Source organism: Fundulus heteroclitus, chromosome 13 (assembly GCF_011125445.2).
Source record: "Fundulus heteroclitus isolate FHET01 chromosome 13, MU-UCD_Fhet_4.1, whole genome shotgun sequence".
Lineage (NCBI taxonomy): Eukaryota > Metazoa > Chordata > Actinopteri > Cyprinodontiformes > Fundulidae > Fundulus > Fundulus heteroclitus.
Window position 1 is genome coordinate 28,767,882 of NC_046373.1, and position 26,425 is coordinate 28,794,306.

Below are 26,425 nucleotides of genomic sequence, written 5' to 3' on the forward strand. Positions count from 1 at the left end.
TAATGCCAACATTTTATACAATATTAAAGTTTTCACGTATTATACATATGTCCATTCAATCCTTTGTCAGGTAAATATTTTGTAGTCTAAACTCATGATTTCCATGTAAGTAAAAGTCAAAATCTGTGTGAAAAGTGCGTGCTCAAAAGGAAGACTTGAAGGAAATAAAAAAAACACTTAGAAAATAAATTCAGACAGTGGGCATCATACTTCATGCATGAGAGGGTTAGATCATAGGTCTAAAAAATACTTTTAGTACCACTATAATTGGCAGCAGCCAGGATGATTATGACTCAGTTTTATTTAGGTGACCTTTATCGCAAAAACTAAAAGGAAAGATTTTTTAAAAAAAACATTTCATGCAAATGAGCTCAATGTAGCTCGATGTTGATCATCAACATATTTTTTAGAGATTTGGCGTTGTTTTTATGAACACTGATAACGCTCCATGCCATCACAGGGTTTGGCTTTTTGGCATATTTCTAAAAACGCGCTGAGAAGTCCTTTTTGTCCTTGGACTGAAGCACTTAGCAGCCATCGGTTTTTCAGAGATGAATCTGGAAAAGCCAGGGGCTTTGTTAGACCACAATAAGTGCTGGACAAGTTCATGTAAGATCTTTATTTTTCCCAAAGAGCTTTGCCCATGTGGATATCAGCTATTTATTCATGACCCTCACTGTCAAAGCTCAGACCGGTTTGCTGTACTTCACTCACTCAGCAGCTGCAAAGGAAATGTCTGAAAAATACTCAGATATACCCTCGCACACCTACGTCCTGTCTAACTTGCTGTATTGGTGATCCAGAGCTATAAGGAACCCTTTTCACGATCACCGCACTGTGCATGTAATGTTGTTCTGCACACATTTTTTTAAGCGTCCCGTCACAACATTTTACGCTTACCATAAGAAGAAGTTGGCTGCCTAGATTTACTGGGGCAGTTTTACAAAAACTACATCTCGAGATGGTATCCTAATTGCATGATTGTCTTTAATAAATCAGGATTGCGTCTGGTGTCACAGTAGACAGGTTAAAGCAATTAAAACATGAACCTGTGTATGTATGACCGTTAACCCTGTGAATTATTTGTGTGGAGGAATATGGAGCCATATTTGTGCCTTTTGTTGGAGCCCGCAGGAACCAATCTCAGCGCCCAGTCAGACAGGTTTTCAGCGTTTAAACAACCATAGAGGAAGGAGCGTATTTGTGTGTGTGTTTATACCTGTAGAGTACACATACATGCATACTCTACATAAATATGTAGAGTTAAGAAAAAACATTGATTTGTTTTAATTAGAGATGCACCAATCCAGTATTTACCGATCCAGTCTGATCCAGATACCTGGGCAGAGCGTACCGAGCCGATATCACCGTTGAATAAATGAACCATATACATTACCCTGCTTACGGTGTTGAATTTGCCATGTTTTTCACCAGCCTTGGTAAATTTCGCGTAGCAGATACTGCACGTTGCGTATCAAGTTTGAAATGTTTCCAAATAGCATACTTGACTCGGTCCGGCACTTGCTCATCACTACCTGTGCATGATGACGTAGCTGGAATTAACATGGAATTAAAGTGACTAGACACTGTAACTGTGCTGCTGTGAATGATATGAATAAAAAAAGAAATGACTGGATCTGAATGCTGGATCGGCGTCATTTATCCAATATCCGACCCAGCTAATTAGTAAAGATCAGAGCCTATATCCAATCCCGGTATCGGATCGGTGCATCTCTAGTTTTAACTAAAAATCTTAGTGTTTAATTAAGCTAACAAAAACATATTAGATAACATGAACTACAATTTCTCATCTTTGTGAGTTAATGTGAAGCCACACATATCAGTGCACGCATGCTGTTCATTAGATGTGATTTTAAAAATCGACACTGCTGCACTTCTTGTTTTAGCCATGCTAAGTTCTTCACGTTGCACCTATTTATAAGCTGTAAAAACAACAGTCAAGATCATTTAATTCACCAACTGGTTGGATAATTAAAGTCTTTCGTTTTGTGAATAATTTGAGGCTTATTGTGCGAGACTGCGGTTGTTGGGTTTTGGTGGGTTGGACTGAGGAACTTTGGTTGGCGTAACACTGCTAAACGCAGCGTTGAAGCCGGCGGACATGATGTAATTAACAGATAAACCGGGCTGCCACAGATTGAGACAAAAAAATGGCATGAGCATAGCCATTCGCAAACTGACCGTGTGTGTGTGCGTGAAAATGAAAAACTATCCTGCTGGATTCCCATTCTGATATGGGATGGTTCAAATGATGGGATTAAAAGGACGCCACATTTTTGGATTAAAATGATCAACCAACAGAGGGCATGTATTTATGTGCCATCCTGGTGTGGTTAGACTCCCTGCGCAACGTCTGTAGGATCCATTTATCACACATTTACTTTCACCGGAAATTAGAATACTACCTCAGACCAATAAAAAGAAACATTTAGCACTTATTGAAGGGCTGTGTACGTTTAATCCGACCAATAAGACTTTGTCAGAACACAGGTTCTAATTTAATCAATAGGACTAAAAATATTCCAATCAAAAGAAGCAATTTATTTACTTGATTCAGCTGTGAAGAAAAACTGTTTTGAATTTGTGTAAATTTAATATGTCTTGGCTATCAACGTACTGAGTGGAGATTTAGTTTGATTAAAGGATAAACAGGTTGGGTGTACTACAATAAAACCACCTGGAAATGGTTACTGTTGTTATTTAGGAAACTTTCAATAAGACTGCAGTGTTAGTTTTAAAGGTATACTTTTTAAATGCTCTATCAATTTAGAGCTGTTTTGATAAATAAAGTAAACAAACCAGGATATGTGTTGTCCCTGAAAGCACTTTCTCTGCAGAGAGAATCCGGCTCGCATGTCTGCTGTGTGGCAATTTGGGCTGGATGAACGCTATTACAGTCAGCAGGATTTGGACCTTAGCTAAGTTTTCTCCAGCTCCACTGGGGCTTCCATTCAGCTTAAAGTTGTCTCAGATGAGTCAAGTGTTGAAAAAGGCTGACAAACCATACCTTCGGTCCATCTTTCTTTCTCCACTCTGACTTTAGCTGAATCCAGAACCTTAATTCCTAAAACTTCTAAAACGCATTTGTGCATCAGTAAATTCCCCTAATATATACACACGTTCACCTGTAAGTGGCACTACATCAAAATGTACATCATGACACTCTTAGATTGTGTCCAGAACACTGAGCTTTCATCCCAAACATAGTCAAGGCAGAAAGTACCCAACTCTGTCCATTTTGCAGTAGCACAACTTAAATAGTTCCCTCTTTATAACAATAAACTATGTTTTATGTAACAGCAGAACAAATCTAACAGGGTAAAATACCTTCAGATACATTACAGGACTCTGAGATATGCCAAATATTTGATTATTTGCTCATGCTTGTTCACTAATAAAAAGTGTTTTTAGATTTTAATCAGATAAAGTGCTTGTGATCATTGCTGTGGAGTCATACCATAACTTACCTTGATATTAGATTGTTGTCCATGAATACCTCCTCAGAGTTCTTTCTATATTAAGTTTGTCAGTGGTATTGTTATTGAACTAATAGTGAATGCAGATTATCCACTTTTTATTTTTCTTAAGTCTCAAAAGTGAACCCTTCCATGACCTTTGCCTATCACACAATACAGATATCTCTGGATACAGACACCCGAAGCACAGAAAAGATTCATTTGTGCCTGAGTAAATGATTTATACTGTTTGCTTCTCCCACTGCCAGATCAGCCTCATTCTAATTCTGCGTCAAAGTCTTACCATTTGGCCGGGGTCTCCGTGCTCACCAGGCGGACCCGGTGGACCAGCAGGACCCTGAGAAACAAACCGCCGTTCAGAATGAACACAGCATGACTGGGACTAAAAAGCTTTTTTTTTCATGTTAAAAAACAAAACAAAACCAAAAAGTTGTAACAGAATTCTTACAGGAGGTCCTGGGCGACCATCTTCTCCTGGAAGCCCAGGAGGTCCAGGCTCTCCCTGAAACACGTACAATGCAGGAGAAGGAGTTATACATACAATTACAGAGACACAAACCAATGGAGGAGTGTTGGATCAGGTGGCAGGGTGGTGTGGGCTTTGTTCTGATCCAAAGCCTTTTGATTTTAATTAGCTAGTGGTCTGATCCAGGAACTTAAACAATACCACCTTCGAGTTTGTAATGTTACGCAACGCTGATGTTGCCTGCCAGATATTTGGTTTTATGGAGGTGCTTCAGTCCTGCTTTGGAAATGTGTGTTCACGTAAAAAAGTTCAAGCCAGGGAGTTGGATATTGCTTTTATATGTCTATTAAAATGACAAAAACTTTAACTGACTGCGTGGATGTGGTGAATGCAGGACCGGTTTCAGAAGCTGTGATTGGTGATGGTTGCCCAGCATGCTAATTTACTGTTTCACAGTTAGAAACAAATGGAGTGAGGCAGGAAGATAAAGTCTCTTAATTGTTATGTTATCAATGCAGACATACCTGCAAAGGTTAACCATTTCCTAACTCTTCAAAAAATTCCCCAAGACAAGGAGATGTATTTGGTTTTGTATGTCTATTGTCGATCACAATTCCTTCAAATTAAATTCTATTGGCCTGAAATATTGATTATTTCTTTGCTGTTTAGTTTCTCAAAGTGATGGTTTATGATATCTTTCTTCAAAATCACATGAACAAAAACATCACCCCCAAGAAGTATTAGCTTTATTTGGTGTGACGTGGTTATGATAGTTGTAAATATTATTAACAATTAAGAACATAAATAGGATGGCAAACAGACTGCAGAAATACCACATATTAATAATTAAAACTATCTGAGCTAAATGGTTGAAAATGTGGATCTAGCCAAATAGTTACTTACCCTTTCCCCCCGCAGGCCTGCATGCTGTACCTGTAATAAAAATATAACAAATCATCGCGATGAAACGTTTAGTTAGACACTTTGATAATTCAAACAGCATTAATGTGGCAATAAAAACCTGGTAACTCATGTAAGTCGAATTAAAAAAACAATTCGCCAAATAAGTAAGTCAAGAGCTTCTAAAGCCGTGCATAAGAGAGTTCACTCATAACTTTAAGTATGTGACGTGTTACCCAGGCTCACAATTACTACGGTGAGGGTTACGAAAATGTGTGAAACCATGTCACCGGTTATGACATAATGTTTATATTTCCGAGCGAATGCATGTGTGCAGGCGAAGAAAGAGAGAAAATACATTTCAGTCTTTGGTTAAAAATAAATATATATTTTAAACTATTTCCATCATTGTTATTAGGGTTCATCCCTGATTCCCTTGAGATGAATTATAATGTAGGTAAGACACTGACTGCTCAAAACTACTGAACAAAACCTCAGCTTAAAAAAACTGGACAATCGCTTTAAGGCTATAGTGTTCAAACCTTTGGCCAAATGTGTAAACTTAGAAGTATCTGTGGGCAACAGATTTTAAACATTAAATAGAGATACAAAAATATTTTTACTGGTTCAGAAGTAAATTAAACTTTCAAAAGAAAAAAACAACAGAGTCAGCCTTTTAGATCTGTAAGTCATTGTAGCTCTGAGAAATTAAAGCGTGTCACAGATTCGGTTCCTTTCTTTCTAAAAAGCTTGCAGATTCCTAATTCAAAAAAGTTATTTTGCCAATGTTCCACTTTTAATTTTGCCCTTCTACAGCAATTGTACTATTCCTGAATTGAGGTCAGAGTCCCTCAAAAACCTTCCCGGGATCGCAGATGGCCCTGGGGCCACACCTTGGACACCATTGCTTTAAGCAATAACCCAGACTCTCAGAGTTCCTAATTGGACTTCCAGATTCCACTCATCTTTTGAAATGAGTTGAAAAGTGTCACACCAAACGGTTCACCACTACAAACATCTACAGTGCTGAATTTTTAAGAATATTAGTCTTTTTTATTCTTTGGGGTTGGCACTTACCGCATCCCCAGGTAATCCAGGAGGGCCTCTTTCCCCCTGTGGCAGAGTTCACACAATAACAACAAATATCATGAGAAAGAAAAGGCTATGAAGCAATACAGTAATAACACAGCTGCTACTATAATTCCTCAAATGAATCATGCTGAACGGTGTACTTTTTGCAGGCTAAGGCAAAGTACAACTGGTGGGTGAAGAACCCTGGTGGGACTATGTTTGTGTGCTTTCACTTTTGTATACATACAGTATGGGCGCGGTAATATGAGCATGTGTGAATCTCTGGGAGACTCATCAAGGTCAGTAATTACAGACAGACAAATGAACTCAGCGTTTTATTTTCCTAGACAAACGAGTGGGGCGACTTTGATGGTGCACAGAGTAGACTGAGGAATGTCTGGTGAAAGCAGACTGTTGCTTTAAAAGCCTTGGAAGACGTCCAATTTGACTGAGTCATATCAGTACAACTTGTTGACATTTTGCTCACGGCAATCTTTTATCATTTTTTATTGTCATGCAAATGGGTTGTTTTACATTTAAAAAAAACTACAGGAGTAAACCTTGTTGCCTTTGATTCCACTTGGCCCAGGTGCTCCAACCAGTCCTCTCAAACCCTGATGGATAAAAGATTTCAGAACATTTTAAATGAAACATTCACTTCTAAATGCAAGGTCTTTATTGTGTGATCAAACTCACATCTTTCCCTGGAAGCCCAGGTGTTCCTGGTAATCCATCCACTCCTGGTAGACCCTAAAATGTAAATGAGGTTTTTGTGACCGATTTCAAACTGAAGTTAGAAAACAGTACTTTAATCATTCATGTTATCTTTTAAAAAATAGCTTGAGAAAATCCAACACCTACTTCTTCTATCAACTACTATTAAACCACAGCAGTATAAATCAGACAAAGAAAAAAACCTGTGGCTGCATCCAAAAAGGTCTAATTGATAAGGACTCTTTAGCCAAGATGGAAGCGTGTCAGTGATGAGTGCTGTCCGAATAGTCAGTAAGGAAGGAGGTAGGAAGAGGAGCCAGTATGCTTCCTATCATAGTTGCCTTTGCATAGGGAGTTCGCAATGAGTTTTTGAGCTTTCAACTTGGCAGGTTATTGAAATTCTCAGTTGTAGCAAGGATCTACATGATATACTGTTTTAGTAATTGTCTTTTTTTTCCTTATCACTATTATAGGATGCTAAAGCCAGTCTAAAATGCCAGCTTCACAATCATTTATTTTTGTTAAAAACATTTTATATCAACGGTGTAGTGATGGCACATCTGGCCTTACTATAAAAAAAAACATGATCATTGCTCATGGTAGAAAGGAGAGAAAAACGTATTTTTCGTCCTTTTTGTATGTCTTCTGATGTGATGGTTTTAAAGAGAATTTAGAATTGATATCAGTAGGTCAAAGCATAAACAAAGAAGATAAAGCAGATAATATTTTGACCACAAAATTCTGATTCTCTTGTAAAAGTAGAAAACGTTGACCTTTAATCTTTATTGTAAAAGAAATATACTTTCATTCCTTTATGTCAAAGAATTTATTGTTAAGACGAAGAAAGTAGGTAAAAAGCCTTTTATACAATTTTAAAGTTGATAAAAAAAACAAACAAATAAGAATCCATTAAAATCAAAAGATCAAGGCTGTATAAAATTTGCTGATCAGAAATCGTCCAAATAATCTCCAAACGGTGCAGCTCTGGAACAGATCATTAGCATATGCCGGGTCCTGAACCAAACTTTATGTGTCGTCTGAAGAATGGAGTTGAAAAAAAATATCAAACTCATGGGAACACAAGTTTCCCAAGATCCAAGCGGCTGTTAGCTTTTCATGGAAAGAAAAGTGAACTGGACTGGTAATGGAAATTTCTCATGAATAAATAATGTCAGTTTCCAAGAACAAAGTGGAAGTCATTAATCTAGACCAATCTGTGCGCGGCCAACGGATCAACACGGGGTCTGCATGGTAGCATGCCTGCTAATTAGCACCTCTACGTAGCGCTTATTGCTATTTAACCCAAAACATTCCTTAGTTTCAAACATCAGCTGCATGTGTCTGCTCTACCCCACTTGTTCCCTTTATCACTTTATAAAGGAAAGTACTTTTCCAGTAGTTTTCAACTACAGGAAATTGCTCAGTGACTGACTGTCTGGCAGACGTACAGGTTTCAACCTGGGACTCAGTGAAACTGTGTGGTTCCCAAACCTGCTAAACAGCATCATGCAGTATGGCAAAGTAATCAGTGCTGTAATTCTGAGATTTCTGCTTCACAAAACCACTGACTAAGATTTTAGAATAAAGTCCAAGCTAACCTTTTGGCATCTTAGAGAACCGACGGCTCAAAATTGCTCTTATGGCATTTTTGTAATGTCAAAAAAAGGCCACTTCAACAGATAAAAATAGCATACCTCAACACAGGACATATTTTACTAGCAACTTAAAACAATCTAATGTTCCAGCAACAGCGACACACAGAAAGTCGTTAACGTTTCAGAGAAAACTTTAGACATCAACAGAGTTCCAAACACCCCCGCAGTATCCTGGACAGGAAGCATGGAGAGTGAATCAAGTGGGCTACATCTGTTTGCACCATTACGCCCCTCAGTTCTCAGTTCCTCTGAGAAAAAAAAATTATCCCACCTTCTCAGAAGTTTCATCTCTTATCTGGATTTAGAGTTTGTTAAAGGTAAAACCTAGAATCATGGCTTTAATATCCAGACATGCTGGGAATAATGGGTCTGTGAAAGTAAGTATAGCTCTGGTATCCTTTGGAAACAGTGAGAATAAACAAGTACTCATACTAACTTACACCAACTCCTGGAGTCCCCTTTTGTCCTTTCACACCAGAATCACCCTAGAACAAAACAAGTAAAATGATTTCAGTTAAAAAGTAACATTAGGTATTTTGAGATTTTCACTGATGATAGAGAAGCAGATTACTCACAGCAACGCCCTTCGGTCCGGGCACACCTGGAATTCCTGCATCTCCTTGGATTCCCTGAATAAAAGAAAATCAACCGTTATGTCTGCTGGACTTTTTAGCTCGCTGTGTCATTGCAGTTTACTCTGCTGTGTTAATGTTGACCAACTGAAGTTTGCTGAGAGAGATGTGAGTTCCTATTGCAATTGATCACTGCAGGTGTTGGCAGACTCCTTTATCCAGCATAATGTGTCCTAGCACTGGCTGTGGTCCACTAAAACTGACCAGTCTGTCAGTGTGACATTCAATTCAATTACATTTTACCTATATAGCACCAGTTCACAACACGTCATCTAAAGGCACTTTACAGAGTCAAAGTCAATTAAATCTTAAAGACATATTGGTCAAAAAGTTTCCTATAAGGAAACCCAGCAGATTGCATCGTGCCTTGAAAAGCAGCATTCCCTCCTCCTGAAAGAGCGTAGAGCCACAGTGGACAGTTGTCTGCATTGTTGATGGCTTTGCAGCAATCCCTCATACTGAGCAAGCATGAGGCAACAGTGGAGAGGAAAACTCCCCTTTACCAGGAAGAAAAAACCTCCAGCAGAACCAGGCTCAGTATGAACGGTCATCTGCCTCGACCGACTGGGGGTTACAGAAGACAGAGCAGAGACACAAAAAAAGCACAAAGCCTGATGTCCTCCAGTAGCCTAAGCCTGTAGCAGCATAACTATAAAGGTAGCTCAGAGTAACATGAGCCACTCTGACTATAAGCTTTGTCAGAATGGAAAGTTTTAAGATTAGTCTTAAAAGTAGACGGGGTGTCTGCCTCACGGACCAAAACTGGGAGTTGGTTCCACAGGAGAGGAGCCTGATAGCTAAAGGATCTGCCTCCCATTCTACTTTTAGAGACTCTAGGAACCACCAGCAGACCTGCAGTCTGAGAGCGAAGTGCTCTGTTAGGAACATACGGGGTAATCAGAGCTCTGATATGTGATGGAGCTTAATTATTAAGGGCTTTGTACGTTAGAAGGAGAATTTTAAATTCTATTCTTGATTTAACAGGAAGCCAATGAAGGGAAGCTAAAACAAAAGAAATACGATCCCTCTTTTTAATTTTCATCAGAACTATTTTTGCAGCGTTTTGGATCAGCTGAAGACTTTGAACTGCATGTTGTGAACTTTCTGATAGTAAAGAATGACAATAGTCCAGCCTTGAAGTAAGAATGCAAGTGAAACCTGGATCTGCTTGAATCAGATGAAGGCTTTTTATCTTTAATCATGGCAAAATTATTACAGACTCGTTCAAGTCTTAAACTTGAAAATGTTTATCTGTTAATTACTATACTTGTTACATTCTCTTTAATTTCATTGTTATCAGGACCACATCAGTCCAGGAGAGTTTGAAACGGGAGGGAGGGAAGGGACATTGCAACCAGCAGAGTGCTGGTGGTGTTTGAGAGGAAAGAAAGGAGAGAGCAGAGCAAGGGAGAGCAAACACAGAAAGATATAGAGTGAAAAAACACACCAATTGCAGTGTTAGATGCATTTCGCAATTCAGTTTCAAGTTAATCACCAATTATTCACCTAGTAATGACAAGGTTCCAACTGTACATTTTACTGCGGTACATTTCACTGCATCTTTGGCGTCCTTATGAGAAACCTTTTCTATCTATTGTTGTCATGACGCAAATGACAAATTGTCTTGAGCCCAAGAAACCTAATTTCACTGCTGAAATGCTGCTCTTTCCTAATGGCATGATACATATTTAAAGGAAGTTGGTACTTTGATGTATCAGCAAATAAACAAAGACACATCTCCAAAATCATGAGTGCTTTTTGAGATTTTTCATATGACGTAGTTTAAAATGTTTCAATGCTGATGACTTACCTTCAGTCCAGCTGGACCCTGTGACCCTGCAGCCCCAGGCCTGCCTGCTTCGCCCTAAGTACCAACACCAAATACATTTTTTTTTAATTTTCTATCAGATTGTACTTAATATCAGCATTTAAAAAAATCTTACTTTGTCTCCTTTGTCACCAGTTAAACCATCAATACCAGGCACACCACCGGTACCCTGTAAACAAAAAGGAAATCTGTAATTATTACCAGTTCATGACTGTTCGAGCCTCGGAATGAATAATAAAAAAAAAAAAAATGGCCTCCATATCTCCAGGTCCACACCTTCTCTCCCTTTTGTCCAGGAGAACCTGTTAACCCTATAGTGCCTCTATCACCCTGCAAACAGAAAATAAGCGTTTAAACGGATCGCTCTGTCTGAACCAGGCATGCAGGTTGAGGCGGTGCAGGCGACGAAGGCGTACTGTCAGGAACTCAACCTGGTAGCATGACGGACAACTGTTAGCTTCACTGATCGTACCGATGTTAGAAACGATGTATTAAATCCACAGATCGGACAGAGGAACAGAGAGTTAAACAGGGGAGGAAAAAAAAGATGTTAAATATACACATCGAGTCACGCTAAGAAAAAAATCAAGCACCTTTGAGTAAAGGTTTGAAGGCCAGAATCTGTAGAAAGCTTCACCATGACCCGCTGCGGTCTGGTTGCACATTCAGCTGAAGATTCAAGGGACAACGGCTTTCTATTGTCCTCGTAGAGATATGCACTTTTGGGTCGTACGCTGATGTCACCTCCTGCGCCACGGAACCCGGAGGAATTTCAAAGCAGGACTGAGTGAGAGTTAATGGCTCCGAAATTATACGGTGCACCATAGGTCTTACCCACCACAGGACTTCCCTCTGCTCCATAAACGGCTTTACAAGTCACAGAAGGTTACCCTTTAATTATTTCAGGCGTACATTAACACACAGTATTTATTTTATCACTCGGATTTAAAGACAGGAGCTCTGTTTTGCTGCGGCCTCTACGAGCAGTAGGACGTCATCCTCTGCAGGAGTTACCTGCTCCAGTTGCTTAAAGATACAATTAGAAGCGATCAAAGTGAAATTATTTCACTCTCAAACCCCCTTGCAGACAAGCAACCAACACTGCCGTTTCGGACCGCGTCTCGGGAGGCAGCTCACGTCATGAGTTTGTTCCGTCTTCAGAAAGGTCTACTGCAGCAAAATTGCGACGCTCTCACAGAAAAAAAAAAAAAAAAAAAAAAGCGAAGACAGATGCTGAGGCAGAAAGTAACAAACAGAAAGGCAAGTGCCTAGGCATTAAAGTTTGATTTAATGCGCTGCTGCCAAAGCAGCAAAAGTTTACCCAGCAGGAAGGTCTATTAAATGAATAAAAAAAAAATGCAATGGAACAGGAGCCACTGCCTGAGAATGAAAAATACATACATCCTTCAATATTATGTATGCAGTGAAGAGCAAAAGTTGTGAAGTTGAATACAGAAGTAAAAAGGAAATTTTGGGCGAGGGAAATTCTGAAAGATGTATTTGTATTCAGCCTCCTAAGTCAATATCCATCCATTCATTTTCTGACCCGCTTAATCCCTCATGGGGTTGCGGGGGTTGCTGGTTCCCATCTGTAACGTTCACTGGGCGAGAGGCCCTAAGTCAATATTTAGAACCGTATTTATGCTGTGATTACAGCTGCAAGTTAAAGATCTCGATCAGCTGCGCACATCTAGAAATGTGGTATGTGATTTGTCATATCCTTCTTTGGAAAGTAGCTCCAACTCTCTCTGATAGGATGCCGAGTGCCTGTGAACACTCAATAGGATTTAGGTCAGGGCCATTCTAAGTTGAAGCCTGAGTTCTTTGAAGCCTCTAGCAGGTTCTCTGACGGTATTTTTCAATCTTTAACTCTATCAACTCTGACCAGCTTCACCATCACCATGGTGCTGCCATCACCATGTCTCACGCTTGAGTGGGTCTACTCTGGGTGATGTGCAGTGTTAGTTTTCCACTGTACAAAGGTTTTGCATACAGGCATGAAAAGAAGAGACATTTTGGTCTCATGTGACCCAAGCACCTTGTTTCACATGTTTGCCTTATTTACATGGCTTCCAGGATACTTCAACTCTTCCATGAAGGCCAGATTTTAGGGGCACATGACTAAAAGCTATCCCATCAACAGACTCTACCACATGAGTCGTGGGTCTCTGAAGCTCCTCCACGGTTATGGTGAGCCTTTTTTCCCCCATTCTCTGATTGATTGGTCTCTGATCTAATTACCTGATGTTTCAGGGTGGGAGGACATCCTTATATCAACAAGTATTGGTTATGTCATTACTGCATTTGCAAGTGATGGATTGAGCGGAGCTTGGTCAAATCTTCAAAGCTTGGGATGTTTTTATTAAAGCTAGCTCTGATTTAAACGTCGTAATTCCTCCTTGACCGATTTGATGTGTTCCTTCCACTGCTGCTGTTCAGTGATATTCTGTAACAAACGTCTTCACAGAGAACATAGGATGACTCTGTTTACCAATTGGATGACATCTGAAGGCCATAACAATAATAATAATAATAATAATGTATATGCATATATGTAGTGCAATAGCATTATTGGGTAAGGTTAAAACTCAAAATTTCTGCTAAAAAGAAATGCTTTTAGCCCTATTTTAAAAGGCTTTATTGTCTGTGGTTTTCTGGGATGGTCAGGTCCAAGTCGGTGAGCACCCAGATTGTTCAACTTAGTTCTGGGGAGTGAGAGGCGATCTGAGAATTTGAGCGGTAGGATCTGTTGGAGTGAGAGGGGTGAGTTAGTTGTTCTAGGTATTTCCATAAATGCATTGGTGGGTGAGAATGGAGAACTTGTATTCAATCCTAGCAGAATGGGAAGCCAATGAAGTGAGTGGAGAATAGGTTGTGATATGGTCGTATATATGGTCGCAATTTCTGCAGACTTTTGTTAGGGATCCCGATTAGAAGTGCACTGCAGTAATCCAGCCTGGAGGAGACAAAGGCGTGGACCAGTTTTTCGGCATGAGCTACAGTGAGTGTAGAACAGAGTTTTGCAGTATTTCTGGGATGACAGAAGGAGATCTTGCAATAAATTTAATTTGGTCTTATCAAAGAAATGGGAGCTGAATACAAATGCGAATACAAATGCTAGATGTATGTTTACCTTTGACTTGGTCTTTCACACGCAAGCACACAAATACGCACACACACACACACACACACACACACACACACACACACACACACACACACACACAGATATATATATATATGTATTTATATATATATATATTATATATATATATATATATATATTATATATATATATATATATATATATATATATATATATATATATATATATACACTCACACACACACACACACACACAGATATATATATATATGTATTTATATATATATATATTATATATATATATATATATATATATTATATATATATATATATATATATATATATATATATATATATATATATATATATATATATATACACACACACACACACACAGATATATATATATCTATATATATATTATATATATATATATATATATATATATATATATATATCATATATATATATAGATATATATATATATATATGTTATAATGTGAGCATGCTAGGAAAGAGTTTTTAAAACAGATGTTGCAATGTTTTTGTCCACATGCATATTGTATATGCTTAGGATGCAGACAAACACATATTCGGGTTAGAGTAACGCTCATGCTCAGTCTACATAGTAGACCAGTTTACTTACCTTCTCCCCTCTGTCGCCTTTGACAGAGGTCAGTTTGCCCTGCAAATAATTAATCGACAAGGATCAATTATTATCGAGGCTGGAAGAGAAGAGGAACAGCTGGAAGGCATGCAGTGTGAAACGGCTTCATGTCACCCTGCATTCTGTCATTTTATTGAATGGTGGAATTTAACGATATAACTTTAAGTCTAGCTGTTGTCTCTTAATTCAGAAAACCATATACGCTGTAGGTGAAAGTGCACACTTAGAATGTTCATACAGATTCTCCTTTTTCCCCTTTGATGCCTCGTGGTCCGATGCCACCCTTAGGGCCAATCTCACCCTGAAAAAGGTAGGCACATTCACACCGTAAAAATCTGAACAGACATAATGACACCTATTGTTGTGTGTCGCATCAGACTATGTTACTGCAGCAAGAGATGACCTTGTCACCCTTTAGACCCGGAAGACCACGCGCTCCGACGTCTCCCTGCGGGAAATAGAAATACTGCCGTGTTCTGAAATCTTTCAAACAAAGGATTCCCTCTCAAACATGGAGGCTGCAGACAGGGATAAAGTGTGACATTGCTCTACCTTCTCCCCTGCAGGACAGGAGCAGTTTGCTTGAGGACCTATTTTTTGCTCTGCAGCAGTGGGTGTCGGTGTAGGGATCCTCACAGGGGGCGCCTCTGTCACCACCTTCTTTGGGCACTGAAATGATACAATTTATTTTGAAATTAAATGCTAGGTTTCATACAAAAGACAGCTTGTGACAACTTTCACCCACACTCCCCAAGATCAGCTCAATGCGTCCTGAATAAAGTGTTACTGCGTTTCTATAATATTTTTTAAAGCACTTACTGTACTATTTTGTTGCTTAGTTATATCGAAAAAGCTAACAGCACTTTCACTAATAAAATACGGGAATTATCCAAATCACACTCTCTGATGCCACATGTGGTGTCGTTTCTGGGTTATTTTGCTGCTGTTAAATGGTTGAGAGTGCTTGACCTTTCAAAAACAGGCATTAGAATGGCTTTGAATCCTGGACAAGCCTTTGAGAAATTTGTTAGATCGCCCATTAGCATTATTAAACAAAACGGATTTGAAAAATAAATGTATTTACTTTTGTATTAGATGAACAAAGAAACAGATCAATAAATAAAAACACATAAATGAATTATTTTAATCTCCTTTGAATAACCCATCCGATTCAGAGGATTCGTTGGCTGACGAATGAGGCTCTAACACCACATAAAACCATGTAATCCGTATCGCAAGACAATTTTAATATTAAAGGGTTCCCAGAACTACAGTTTTTATTTTCATAAAGATGCTGGAACTACATTTTTATGAAGCATTTTTCTTTAAGAAAGCATGCTGCCCAAGCAAAGCCAAACAAAAAAAAATCACTACAACTAATAAAACATATAATAAGTTATCAAAAAGTAGGTTGGGGTTAAAATTGTCACTGACTTGGGAATACTTAGAAAGTAAAATAGAATTGAAAAACCATCTAACAGGGCATGCACCAGTGTGTTATCAGCTTTTCACATTGACATCGATGTAAAATCTAAGTGTTGAAATATGTTCTATAAGAAAGCATTGGATGTCACTTACATCTTCTCTTTTTTCCACAAAATTTGCATTTTACCAAATAATTATCACTTGACTGACTTGATAAAATATCTCACAAAAAATCCCAGACAACAAATGCATAGACTATCAATAGAATAATATTACAAATATTTTTGGTGACAATAAAATGTTAATTACACTGTAAACCATTTATAAAAAGCTGCAGTATTGCTTCGTTTATTTTCCTTTTTTGCCATAGTACAGTATTTATGATAACGCAACGGGACAATTCTCCCAATATGCATTGAGGTTAATTAATTTCATTAGTTTTGAATAAGTGGTAAACAAAAGTTTTCTGTGTTGCAGCCCTGCAGAATGGATCAGATGCAGAAGGTGTTAAATGGTTTGTAGTGATTATAAGATTTGTTTTATAAGTAATGAACAAAATCATCATCAGTATCATGTATGCAATATTACAGCAAAATACAGTCTACATTTATAGACAACATAGATGGAACAGAAACGATAGCCGTGGCAGGGCATATGTGCTTAGTGTGGGTCTTTCGGTAGCTACTCACAGGCCCTGTGGGGAGATCACAGCAGGTTTCCAGCTCTGCATGTTTGGAATCGCAGTAAATCATCATCCTCTGGAGGTCAAACTGCTCAAACACACACAGATGGTTGATGAACAGATCAACGTCTTAGAAAAGAACCCACAGTTAGGTAAAGTTTTAGGAATAAAGGCGATGACGCACGTCTATCGGAACACTGTCATACAGCCTCTTCCCGATCACGGTCTTCCCCTGAATGTCTATGTCTTCGCGGTCTTCGATCGGCAGAGTCTGGATGTGTTTGCAGTCCAGGTACAGGGCGACTGACTTGGCCTCCACACTCAGGGCAATCTTGTGCCAGTTGCGGTCAAAGAGGTTGTCGACCTCAGAGTTCTTGAACACGGCTCTGACAGCATCTTTAGTCAAGCCGACCGCGTTGTACTCCACCGCTTTGTTCTCACCGTCCAGACGGATGGATACCTGCATGTCACAGGGAGGATACGGCTGTTGGAACAGGCTCAGAACCATTTCCAACAGGTCAACAGTTTTCTCAAGCAGGTAAATAATACAAGCTGGAGCTATCAGCTCTAACTCTCTAAATTGGGGAAAGTCATTGTGCAAATATGTCTATTGTTATTTACATCTGGCTGACCCACCTGTGGGATTCCGTATTTGTCAAAAATCTGCCAGAGGTACCAGTCTTCTCGTCTTGAGGTTTTCCTGAATTTGAATGTTGTCACAAAGGCGTATTCATCTGGCAGACCCTGAGGAAACACATCCCTGCAAAATAAAACAACACCTTTTGTACTTGTATCCATAAACCCTATAGTAGACACTATGTCCAACTGACAACATTTATGGCTACTGCTCCTGGTTGCTTTATGATTGTGATTCATTTTGATTTCTGACAGTAACCCAGCAGGGCATTCATTCCTCTTCAGCTTCTGTACGGCAACCATTATAAACATTCTGAATTTCCCTGGAAATAAATCATATGGTAAAACACATTTTGCGTATCAATTAGTTTTACTACCCTTTAGCATTTTAGATCTAGCTAGTGAAGTTCACTTTGCAAGAAAAGTCTGCAAAAGTTACATATTCAAGACCGTCTTCTTCCTAAGCCATTCCTGAGATGCCATCCTGTTGTCTTCTGTGGTCCGTGTAAGGACTGGGACAACATAGGGCTCACTGGGTCACAAGTTGGGCATTTATGCAGATAGCTTTCATGCAGCAAGCTAATGATAGCCTTGGTCCCAAATTTTTGACAAAGTCCCAAATTACTCTGGTGATAAAACCTTTGCCAAATCACACAAAGGTTTTCTTCTTGCAAGCCCATGTGGTAGTCTGTGGAGTTCTTCAGTCATCTCTTACTCTTATTTAAGAGTAGCACAACTCCGTTTGATGTCTAACTAAATGGAACATGCACAGAAAATTAAACAAAAGACCAGTGGAAATTGTTTGCAACTCAGGTAATCTGAGCGTGCTGTCGATTCACACATGGACAGTGTTTATGGTTAATGATATTTAGAGACTTTCAGAGCGACAGACTACCAAATAGCAAACACGGAACAAACTAACATGCCCAAGTGTAGGGCTTACACTGAAACTTTTAATCTGAACTGGTTGGAAAATATGTTATACGTGATTGGTTGATCAGAGGTAATAATTGTTGTTATTGATGTTAATGATGTGTAAATGGTTGGGCAGTCACTGAGGAGGATGACGAGTTAAATTTTGATTAGTGTGGAAATGTATTAAGGGATTATCTGGTGCAGGGAGACTTGACTGATGGTATGTTGAGGTGTATGAGAGGGGAAGGAGATCATATGTTTTTTTTAAGTTCCACCTGCTCTTTTTCTAACTATTTATGTAAACTGGCATGTCTAAATCTTCTTTATTTTTTATTTTATTTAATTGTTTGTTTGAAATAAATAAATGAAAATAAAAATATCTGATTACATTTACCAGAAGCACTCTAAATGTGTAAAACAATGAATAATTATTCCAGCCCACATTAATTAGGAACGACTACCAATTCCCTTTTGTTTTGTTTTTTTTCCTTGACAGGCACATTTTTTTTCCAAGGTGCTGTGCAAGACTTAGTGAAATAGATGTTTGAATATTCCTTAACAAAGAGATTAGAAGAAGCCAGGCAAAAGTCTCCACCTGTACGTCATGGCATTTCAGTCACATGTCTTCTGCAGCTTTGACAAAATCTGAGGTGTACTGATTTGGTTCCGGTGGAGCTCACTTACTCTGTTTGCTGGACTATGGGCATTGTCCCGAGGCGAACATATGAGCTCTGGCCTTCATCCACTCTGGTCCCGAGGATGTCTTTCACGCTGAAGTAATCCATCAGGTCAAACCCTGCAGGATCACAAATAAATAAGCCAGTTAAGTTGAAGCAATCCTTGTAATGCTCCCACACACACACATTTGTGTAATCTGCATCAAAACATTGTTCTGATTTTTTTTTTTATTTGTGTAGCCAAACCTCAACCTTAACCAATATTAAAAAGTTACTAAAGATTTTAACGTGGAAAGTTATCACACCCAGAGAGGTCCTGAAGATGACCCACAAACACACACACACACACACACACACACACACACACACACACACACACACACACACACACACACACACACACACTCTAATGAATGCACACATTTCTTGAGTATCGAGGCTCCGTTATGGTTTTGGATTTTTAGTATCCAGCTGAAGTTGAACTGGGTCAATCCCACCACACCCAGAAACTACTGTGTTTGTGGCCTTTTGGGGGAAATGTTGAAATGACTGCTTTGCCGCCGAAGCAGCTGGAAAGTTCAGCCGTTTGTTGGGGGGGGAGGTGAACTGTTTGTTATAGTTGCTGCCAGAAAGAAAATAACTAATACCCATTGCTGGCGAGGTCCTCTGAGCGTGTGTGTGTACGCGTGTCTGCATTGCCCTTCAGCATGCGATTTGAAGTGGTGCAACCACAGCCCATATTTAGGCGGTTTGGAAAGGCCACTCCCTTGTACAGCAAACAAGTGCTGTAGCCATAGCGATGCCAGCGTATTGGAGGGTTTCAATTGCTGTGAGGCTGCCAGTTCTCTGTGAAGTGAGCACTAAAAGCAGGTGGTTAGGTTGTGCAGAGTGAGCTCTTTCCAAAGAACAATGTGACATTAGAACCTCTACATGACAGGGGAAAGCTTCGCCGTACTCCTGCACGACCCAGGCAGTGCAACAAAACCATGGGATGCAAGGTTTCCAGTGGGATTATTTACACCCGCACAGTCATCTTTTAAAGGAGGAAGCAGAGCATTAAGGTGGTAATGTGAGAGTCTGGTAAAGGCTCAGTGGGTATTATAAGTAAAAGAAATAGCCTAAAAACAGGTGGTGGGAAACAGAGGGTGCCCTGGTGGAGCTAGAACAGAGAAGAACAACTCAGACCTTCACGGATTGATATCTGAGGGGATCCCGCAGACGCTAGTTTCTGTCAGAGATCCATGCACAGACTTTGGGTAAGGAAGTTATTTTATAGAGGGTGGAGAATTTTTCTGCTGCTGTTAATCATGATAGAATATATGATGGGAAATGATTTTCACCACATTTAAGGGAAATGTTCATTTACTTTGATCTGTGACACTGTGAAAAAAGCATTGCCCTCAGCAGATTTCTTCTGTTGCAGCCTTTTTGTCACGTTTACAAGTTTCAAATGTTTCACATAATCCAAAAAAGTTTTTAACAGAAATCATCGATAACCTGAGTAAATATAAAACCCAGTTTTTAAGATCAAACTTTTGTACATTAAAGGAGATACATCATGCTTCTAAATCCTTCCTTTTCACATTGAAATCATTTAGTTTTGCTCTCTATAAAGTGGAACTGCAACGCTTTGGTCTGAACTCCTCCCTATTGTTGCCCCACTGCCCCTCCTTTGCCACTGTTCTGATGCTTGTCTGAGAGCAATCCGTTTTGGTGCTGTCTCTTTAAATGCAAATGAGGCATTTTGCACCCCGCCCCCCTACTTTGCAGCTCTGGCTCCTAAATTTTGGAATGAGCTGCCGCTGATGGTCACGCAGGCCCCATATCTTTCTTTTTTTTAAACTTGTTTAAAAACACATTATTTCTCATTGGCTATGGTGTGTTAATATTTGTGTATTATTATTATTGCACTTTTGTCCTTGTATTTGTTGTTTGTTTTATTGTTGTTTTGTGTTTTTGTATTTGTACAGCACTTCGGTCAGCTGCTATGTTGTATTTTCAGTGCTTTAGAAATAAATATGGTATGGTGTGGTTAGTAAGCAAAATATGATACACACTTTTATTACCTCTAAACTCAACTACTGCAACTTTCTTCATGCTGGGTTGGACAACACCCTTCTACGACGCTTGCAGCTGGTTCAAAGCGTTGCTTTTCATCTGCTAACGGGTAACAGAAGCACGTTCACAGAAGAAATTTAAGATCCGAACTCCTGTTACTTTTAGATAAACCTAGGACTCGTTTTGTGATCCTGAGAAGCCTTTCCCGTTGTTGCTCCCAAACTCTGAAACAATTTTCAGCTTTAGCTACAGCTATTCTGTGAAGGCCTCATGTCATTATCAGCCCTAGCTAGATCAACCTATAGCTACGGCTCTAATGAAATAGTTTAGCTCAAATTGATTCATGTCTTGATATGGCCTAGACAAAATTCAGTTCTTAATACAATGCAAAATATGTGGCATGACATAAAAAGAGCTTGACCACTTCTGAAAAGTTGTTCCACATAGAATGGACTATTCTATGGACTATTATAATACAATTCTATTTCACATATATGCCCTATTTTGTATTGCTCTATCACATAAAATCCCAATTTTAAAGCAATACTGTACACTTCCAGGTGGTAACAGCCCAAATTATAGAAGAGCTCAAGGGGGATGTGAATATTTCTGCAAGGCACTGTAAATAATTTTAAAATATGGTTTGCTTGCAGCTTTTGAGCAAAAAATTTCTTAGCAGGTCATCAAATGCTTAAAATGTGTCTTGCCTTTTAGTCCTTTTGTCACCTCGCTCGTGTGGTGCATGTTTGCTCAGTGTACCGTTTGTGTGGTGGCCCGTGGGGCCCTCTGAGCTCAGAGCTCAGAGCTGTAATTTGGACTGGCAGCTGACAGAGTATAATCAGCCCAAAAAGTTATTTTGGACAACCAGGAACGATCATTGGGGCGATCTGCGGCAAGAGCCAGATGAGTTCACGGGCTGGGAAAAGCACACGCACACTTGCTCCTTTGATCAGAGCAGATGGCAGCGTTTGAGCAGGAAACAGGGAGCTCACAACCACAGAGACTCGTGCTCATGCACAGTATCCTGAGGGGTCAGACATGCCTGTCTGACTGAAACCACAGGTCTGCTGGCTGTCAAATCCTAATCAGTAGGAAATGTCTTCACATGTTTCCGAGGGAACGGCACACTGTGAGGAGCGCTGTCGGTGTAATTGTAAGAGGGAGCTTCCAGAGTACTGTTTGTCTGGTACGACTCTGGATGTAGAAGAAATCTGTGCGCGTAGCCGCAAGCCCAAAAGAAGTACTTGGCTGAAGTAGATCTGACAGTGTGTGCTGGTGTTTGGCTGGTGTCAAGACGTCGATGCAGAAGAAGATGGACGGGAAAACCCCGGACATCTTTGTCTTCTACCTCAGGCTGTGTTTGATACCATGCTTTTCCCGAGGGAACCTCAACATGCTGCGACCCAGATTATGACCCAGCTGTCTGTGTTACTCTGGAAGTAAGATAATTCAGCGGTACTCTTCACTTTTCTAAACTACAAGGATCTGTAGAGCCTTGAAAAAAGATTTCATACTAGTGGAAAGTTTAGCAGCTGCAGTGTTTCACATTTTGTCAGACCACAGGTGCAAAGTTCAGTTTGTTTTAAAGCGATTTGTGAGATAATTCAAGAAGATAATATGTGGTTTTTCAATTTTTTTACAAATAAATATCAATGGCATGCATTTTAGTTCAGCTTAGTTTAGTTAAGCTAATGCTTTGTTGAACCATCTTTTCCACATCTGGAAACTGAAAATAGCTCAATCTCAGTCAGATTGGAAGTCGAGCCTCTGTGAACCACAAATTTAAAGTCTTGCCACATAATCTCCTCACTGGACACAGGCCTTCTCACAGCATGATGCTGCCACTGATATTTCTTTCCATTTTACACATTAGGCAACTTTTGCAGACAATTGATTGCACTGGATTGTATTTAGAGGAAGCGGAGTAAGGCTTAACACATATGCACACCGCACTTTGTGCTGGCTCCTTTCTCCAGCAGTCAACATGCAAGCGGTGAAGCATACCTTGGAAGAAACAGCAGTGCAACACAAGGAAATACGAACACTGCATAAACGCTTACACCTAAGGATAAGTCAGAGGAGAAAATAACCTAAAAAGATGCATAGACTTTGGCTAGTGGAACATACAACCTCTGTCAAATAAAGAATGAAGCAGGTATTTGACCTCAATACCTTGTTGCTGTGGGGCAGCCATGCCCCAGACTGATCCTGATTGTACCTCTAATGTTGTTAAATCAATTTAATTGATTAATCAAGCTGTACAAAGTAACGTAGAGCCCATAGTGCCTAATTGTTTTTTTCATGATTCTGAAAGCTAAAGGTAGAAGAAATATGAATGTCTGCAGTTAACAATAAAATCTTGCTCTGATTTCACCTTAGTAAGCAAAAGATTTTCACAAACAAAGAATTTTCACAGGCGCAAATGTTAAATTACAGACCTCAGAAAAAAGTATGTAAATGAATGAACGGGAACCGCTTCCAGAACATTGTACCAAGTGGAATGTCCGCCATAAAAGACAGTGATTTATCAAATGTTAGCTACAATTCTTTTTGCAGCTGAGTGGAAAAGCAAAACCACATAATTAGCAGTCACCCAGGGGCAAGAATGTGAGAATGTGATTCTCTCCTCCCTGATCATGAACCCAAAACATCAGTGGACTGAAACATCACTTAAACTTGTCAGGAAAGCGTGAACTTTCCGTCCTGCCTCTTACGAAAACTGTAGAAAATGTTTTGGACAGATAAACAGAGAATGCATTTCGACAAATTTTTGAGGTTGCATTAAACTAATTTGGTATACATGACGTCAAATATGGAGTAAAGTTGGTTGTCAAACACCACATGTCTTAGAGTAACTAGCGACTACACCTAAGGTGTAAATCTGTCTGACCTTACAGACTATTCCCTAGTCTTTGCGGGGGATTGATCATTTAGCCCGACTTTTTTGTGGAAAGAAAGAAGAAGGCATCTTCCACCTGAATTTTGTGAGTAGAAAAAGGAGAGGGCATCTGCTGGTTGCTTCATTCCCAACTGTTTTGGAATTAGAGGTTTACTGCAGGAAGTGGCATGTTTTGTCCTTGCTTTGAGAACTGTTAATTAATATGGATTTTTTTTCTCTAATATGCAAGAAAATGCTATGATGACTCCAATGAATAATATCAACCAGATATTATTCCTAGTTTAATCAGAAGTCACATGGTTGAGTGGTCTTTAAGGGGATCAGAACCATAGTCAATGGAAAATTATTTAAGAATAATACATCATTATTACATCATTTGAGCCTCTTATAAATATGTTTCTATGCAAATATCCCTAACCAATAAACTAGTATGGAATATTAAACTACACACTGAGCTTGGTATGCTTACGGAGTAAGATGGAAGTGACAAAATATTACACATGGGTGTGAAATGGATGTACAAACTGACAAAGGCCTTAATTAACCTGGAGGTTTGACTGTTTTATCCCTGCCATGGATTGGTAGATTGACTAATTATTTTCCTGGGTAGATATGGGTATTGACTTCTAACAAGGCGTATCTCTGTGTACCGTTTGCTTCCTATGTCTATGTGAGTTTCTACAGCTGCTCTAATTTCCACCCACCGCCCAAACTCAGGCAGGTTAGTTGAGCTGGCAACCGATAGCACCAAAGTGTTCTTTGGCAGAGTGTTAACTGTGTTCAACATTCACACTCCATCTGGCTGAGTCCTGAACTGTTCAGATGATTATACTCAAAGGTTTTCCTCTTTAGGAAAGTTCTGACAGGAATAAGATACAAACCAAAAGAGTGTCTTAGTTTAGACCAAGACAAAGAAATGCAATCTTTGGCAAGCACTGACTGCTTCAGATTTATAAAACTACAAAACAGTTTTCTGCTAACAGATCTTAGGAAAGAAGAGTAAATCAAATGCATCAACCTCTCAGAAGCACAGCCTCTAGTGTTCTGACATCTTGTTCCTTGTTCTTGGATTTAGCGTGAGTCCAAACAAGTCATGCCCATGCATCTGTTTTTTCTGTTAGGATGATGAATGTGGGTGGGAGACAGACAGGAACTCCAATCCCCCTGAAGACCTTCTTATAACAACATCCGACCTCTCTGGATAAGCGCTATTCAAGACTTCTGAGGAAAACCTGAAACACAGGAGTCTCTGGCTGTATAAAATAAAAACATCAACTGACTTTTGTCTGGTGTACTTAGAAACAGGAAAATAAAAAGCCGTTACAGCTGCTATACCTGATTGTCTGACAACTGCTTTTACAGACTTGCTTGACAGTTTTTATTTTGCTACTCTAGTTCAAACAAACCAGAAAACAGCCATTTATTTCTTTGAACGTTGACACAAGGGTCTAAAACAGATGGCAACTTCAGCATTGCTAGCGATTCGCAGTTAACTATTTGTGTTGTTCAGATATTGCTTACAGAAATTTATCTCCGCCGAGTCCCAAAATGCTGTTATATCAACTATTTAATAGTTGAAAAGGTGGAGGCTTCTTCCATCTTTTCTAACCAACTGCTTTTGTCTGTTGACTTAACAGAACACGAGCAACTCAAAAACTACTCCTTTTTAATCATTGGTTTAAGTTTCTATTCCAACTGTTTTTTAAATCATTAATATGTTCTGATGATTAATTTGATGCTGATGCTTGGACCAGTTTCTTGAGCAGACAGATATGAAAATAATAAGGAAAAAGTAACATAGCTCACAGACGTCTTTGAAACCGTCACTGGGTTGACTGGGTGCTAGTTTAACCAAGTGAAAAGTTTGCATTGAAGACTAGTAACCTTGGGTGCATTCACAAACACACAACATTCCATCTTGTACCGTTCCAGCTTCAACCGTTTATGTCTGGACCAAAAATGGTTCCGGCCAATCACGTTGCAGTATTGTAGTTTAAGGCGGGACATTCCGGTATGACAAAAGCAAGAGCCTCTGAGTCCACAGCTGAACCAACATAAATAAGGCAGCATGGAAGGACGCACGTAGCTGCTCCTATCAGGTCTGTTTTGTGAGAATCCACAATTTCATCTTTGAAAGAAGAACAGCAAGAAGTGCCTTGACCAGCTTACATTGTTGTGGTTTCGCATGATGTCCGCTGATTTCATTTTAATTTGATACCGTGATAGGCCAAAACCAGCTTTTGGTAGACGGCAGGTGTCCCTTTGCCCAATTAACTCGGAGAGTTCTGCTGAATGTTCCCCCTTTCCCCAAACGGATTTGATGGGATCAGTCCCGGATTGATAATGTGCAGAACACAGAAATGTACTAAACATAAAGTAATTTCCAAGTAACATACATTAATTGATTCAATTAGACCAATTGATTCAATTAGAAGAAAAACAAGTGAAAAACACACACACACACACACACACACACACAATATATATATATATATATATATATATATATATATATATATATCAAAAACCTTTCCACTCTTCTACTTTAAGGTCAGATTCCTCGTTTTGGGACTGTTGCTTCAACTCTTCCCTCTCTTC

At 39.3% G+C, this 26,425-nt stretch overlaps 1 protein-coding gene and 1 long non-coding RNA gene across 2 annotated transcripts in view; one reads left to right on the forward strand and one right to left on the reverse strand.

The window, feature by feature from the left end:
* The window catches only part of col22a1 (collagen, type XXII, alpha 1), a 75,703-nt gene that overhangs the window by 32,339 nt on the left and 16,939 nt on the right, over positions 1–26,425 (reverse strand). The window contains exons 5-23 of the mRNA XM_012873666.3: positions 18,878–18,989; positions 17,279–17,402; positions 16,827–17,102; positions 16,650–16,730; positions 15,088–15,204; positions 14,939–14,983; positions 14,774–14,836; positions 14,515–14,553; positions 11,040–11,093; positions 10,879–10,932; positions 10,746–10,799; positions 8,879–8,932; positions 8,744–8,788; positions 6,631–6,684; positions 6,495–6,548; positions 5,941–5,976; positions 4,867–4,896; positions 3,946–3,999; positions 3,781–3,834 (exon numbers count right to left, since the gene is read on the reverse strand). Of these exons, the coding sequence (XP_012729120.2) occupies positions 3,781–3,834; positions 3,946–3,999; positions 4,867–4,896; positions 5,941–5,976; positions 6,495–6,548; positions 6,631–6,684; positions 8,744–8,788; positions 8,879–8,932; positions 10,746–10,799; positions 10,879–10,932; positions 11,040–11,093; positions 14,515–14,553; positions 14,774–14,836; positions 14,939–14,983; positions 15,088–15,204; positions 16,650–16,730; positions 16,827–17,102; positions 17,279–17,402; positions 18,878–18,989 (1,400 nt within the window). The remainder of the gene's footprint in view (positions 1–3,780; positions 3,835–3,945; positions 4,000–4,866; positions 4,897–5,940; positions 5,977–6,494; positions 6,549–6,630; positions 6,685–8,743; positions 8,789–8,878; positions 8,933–10,745; positions 10,800–10,878; positions 10,933–11,039; positions 11,094–14,514; positions 14,554–14,773; positions 14,837–14,938; positions 14,984–15,087; positions 15,205–16,649; positions 16,731–16,826; positions 17,103–17,278; positions 17,403–18,877; positions 18,990–26,425) is intronic.
* On the forward strand, positions 21,854–25,107 carry LOC110369225. Its single transcript, XR_002428826.2, has 2 exons — positions 21,854–22,367; positions 24,949–25,107. It is a non-coding gene; the product is annotated as an uncharacterized LOC110369225 (long non-coding RNA).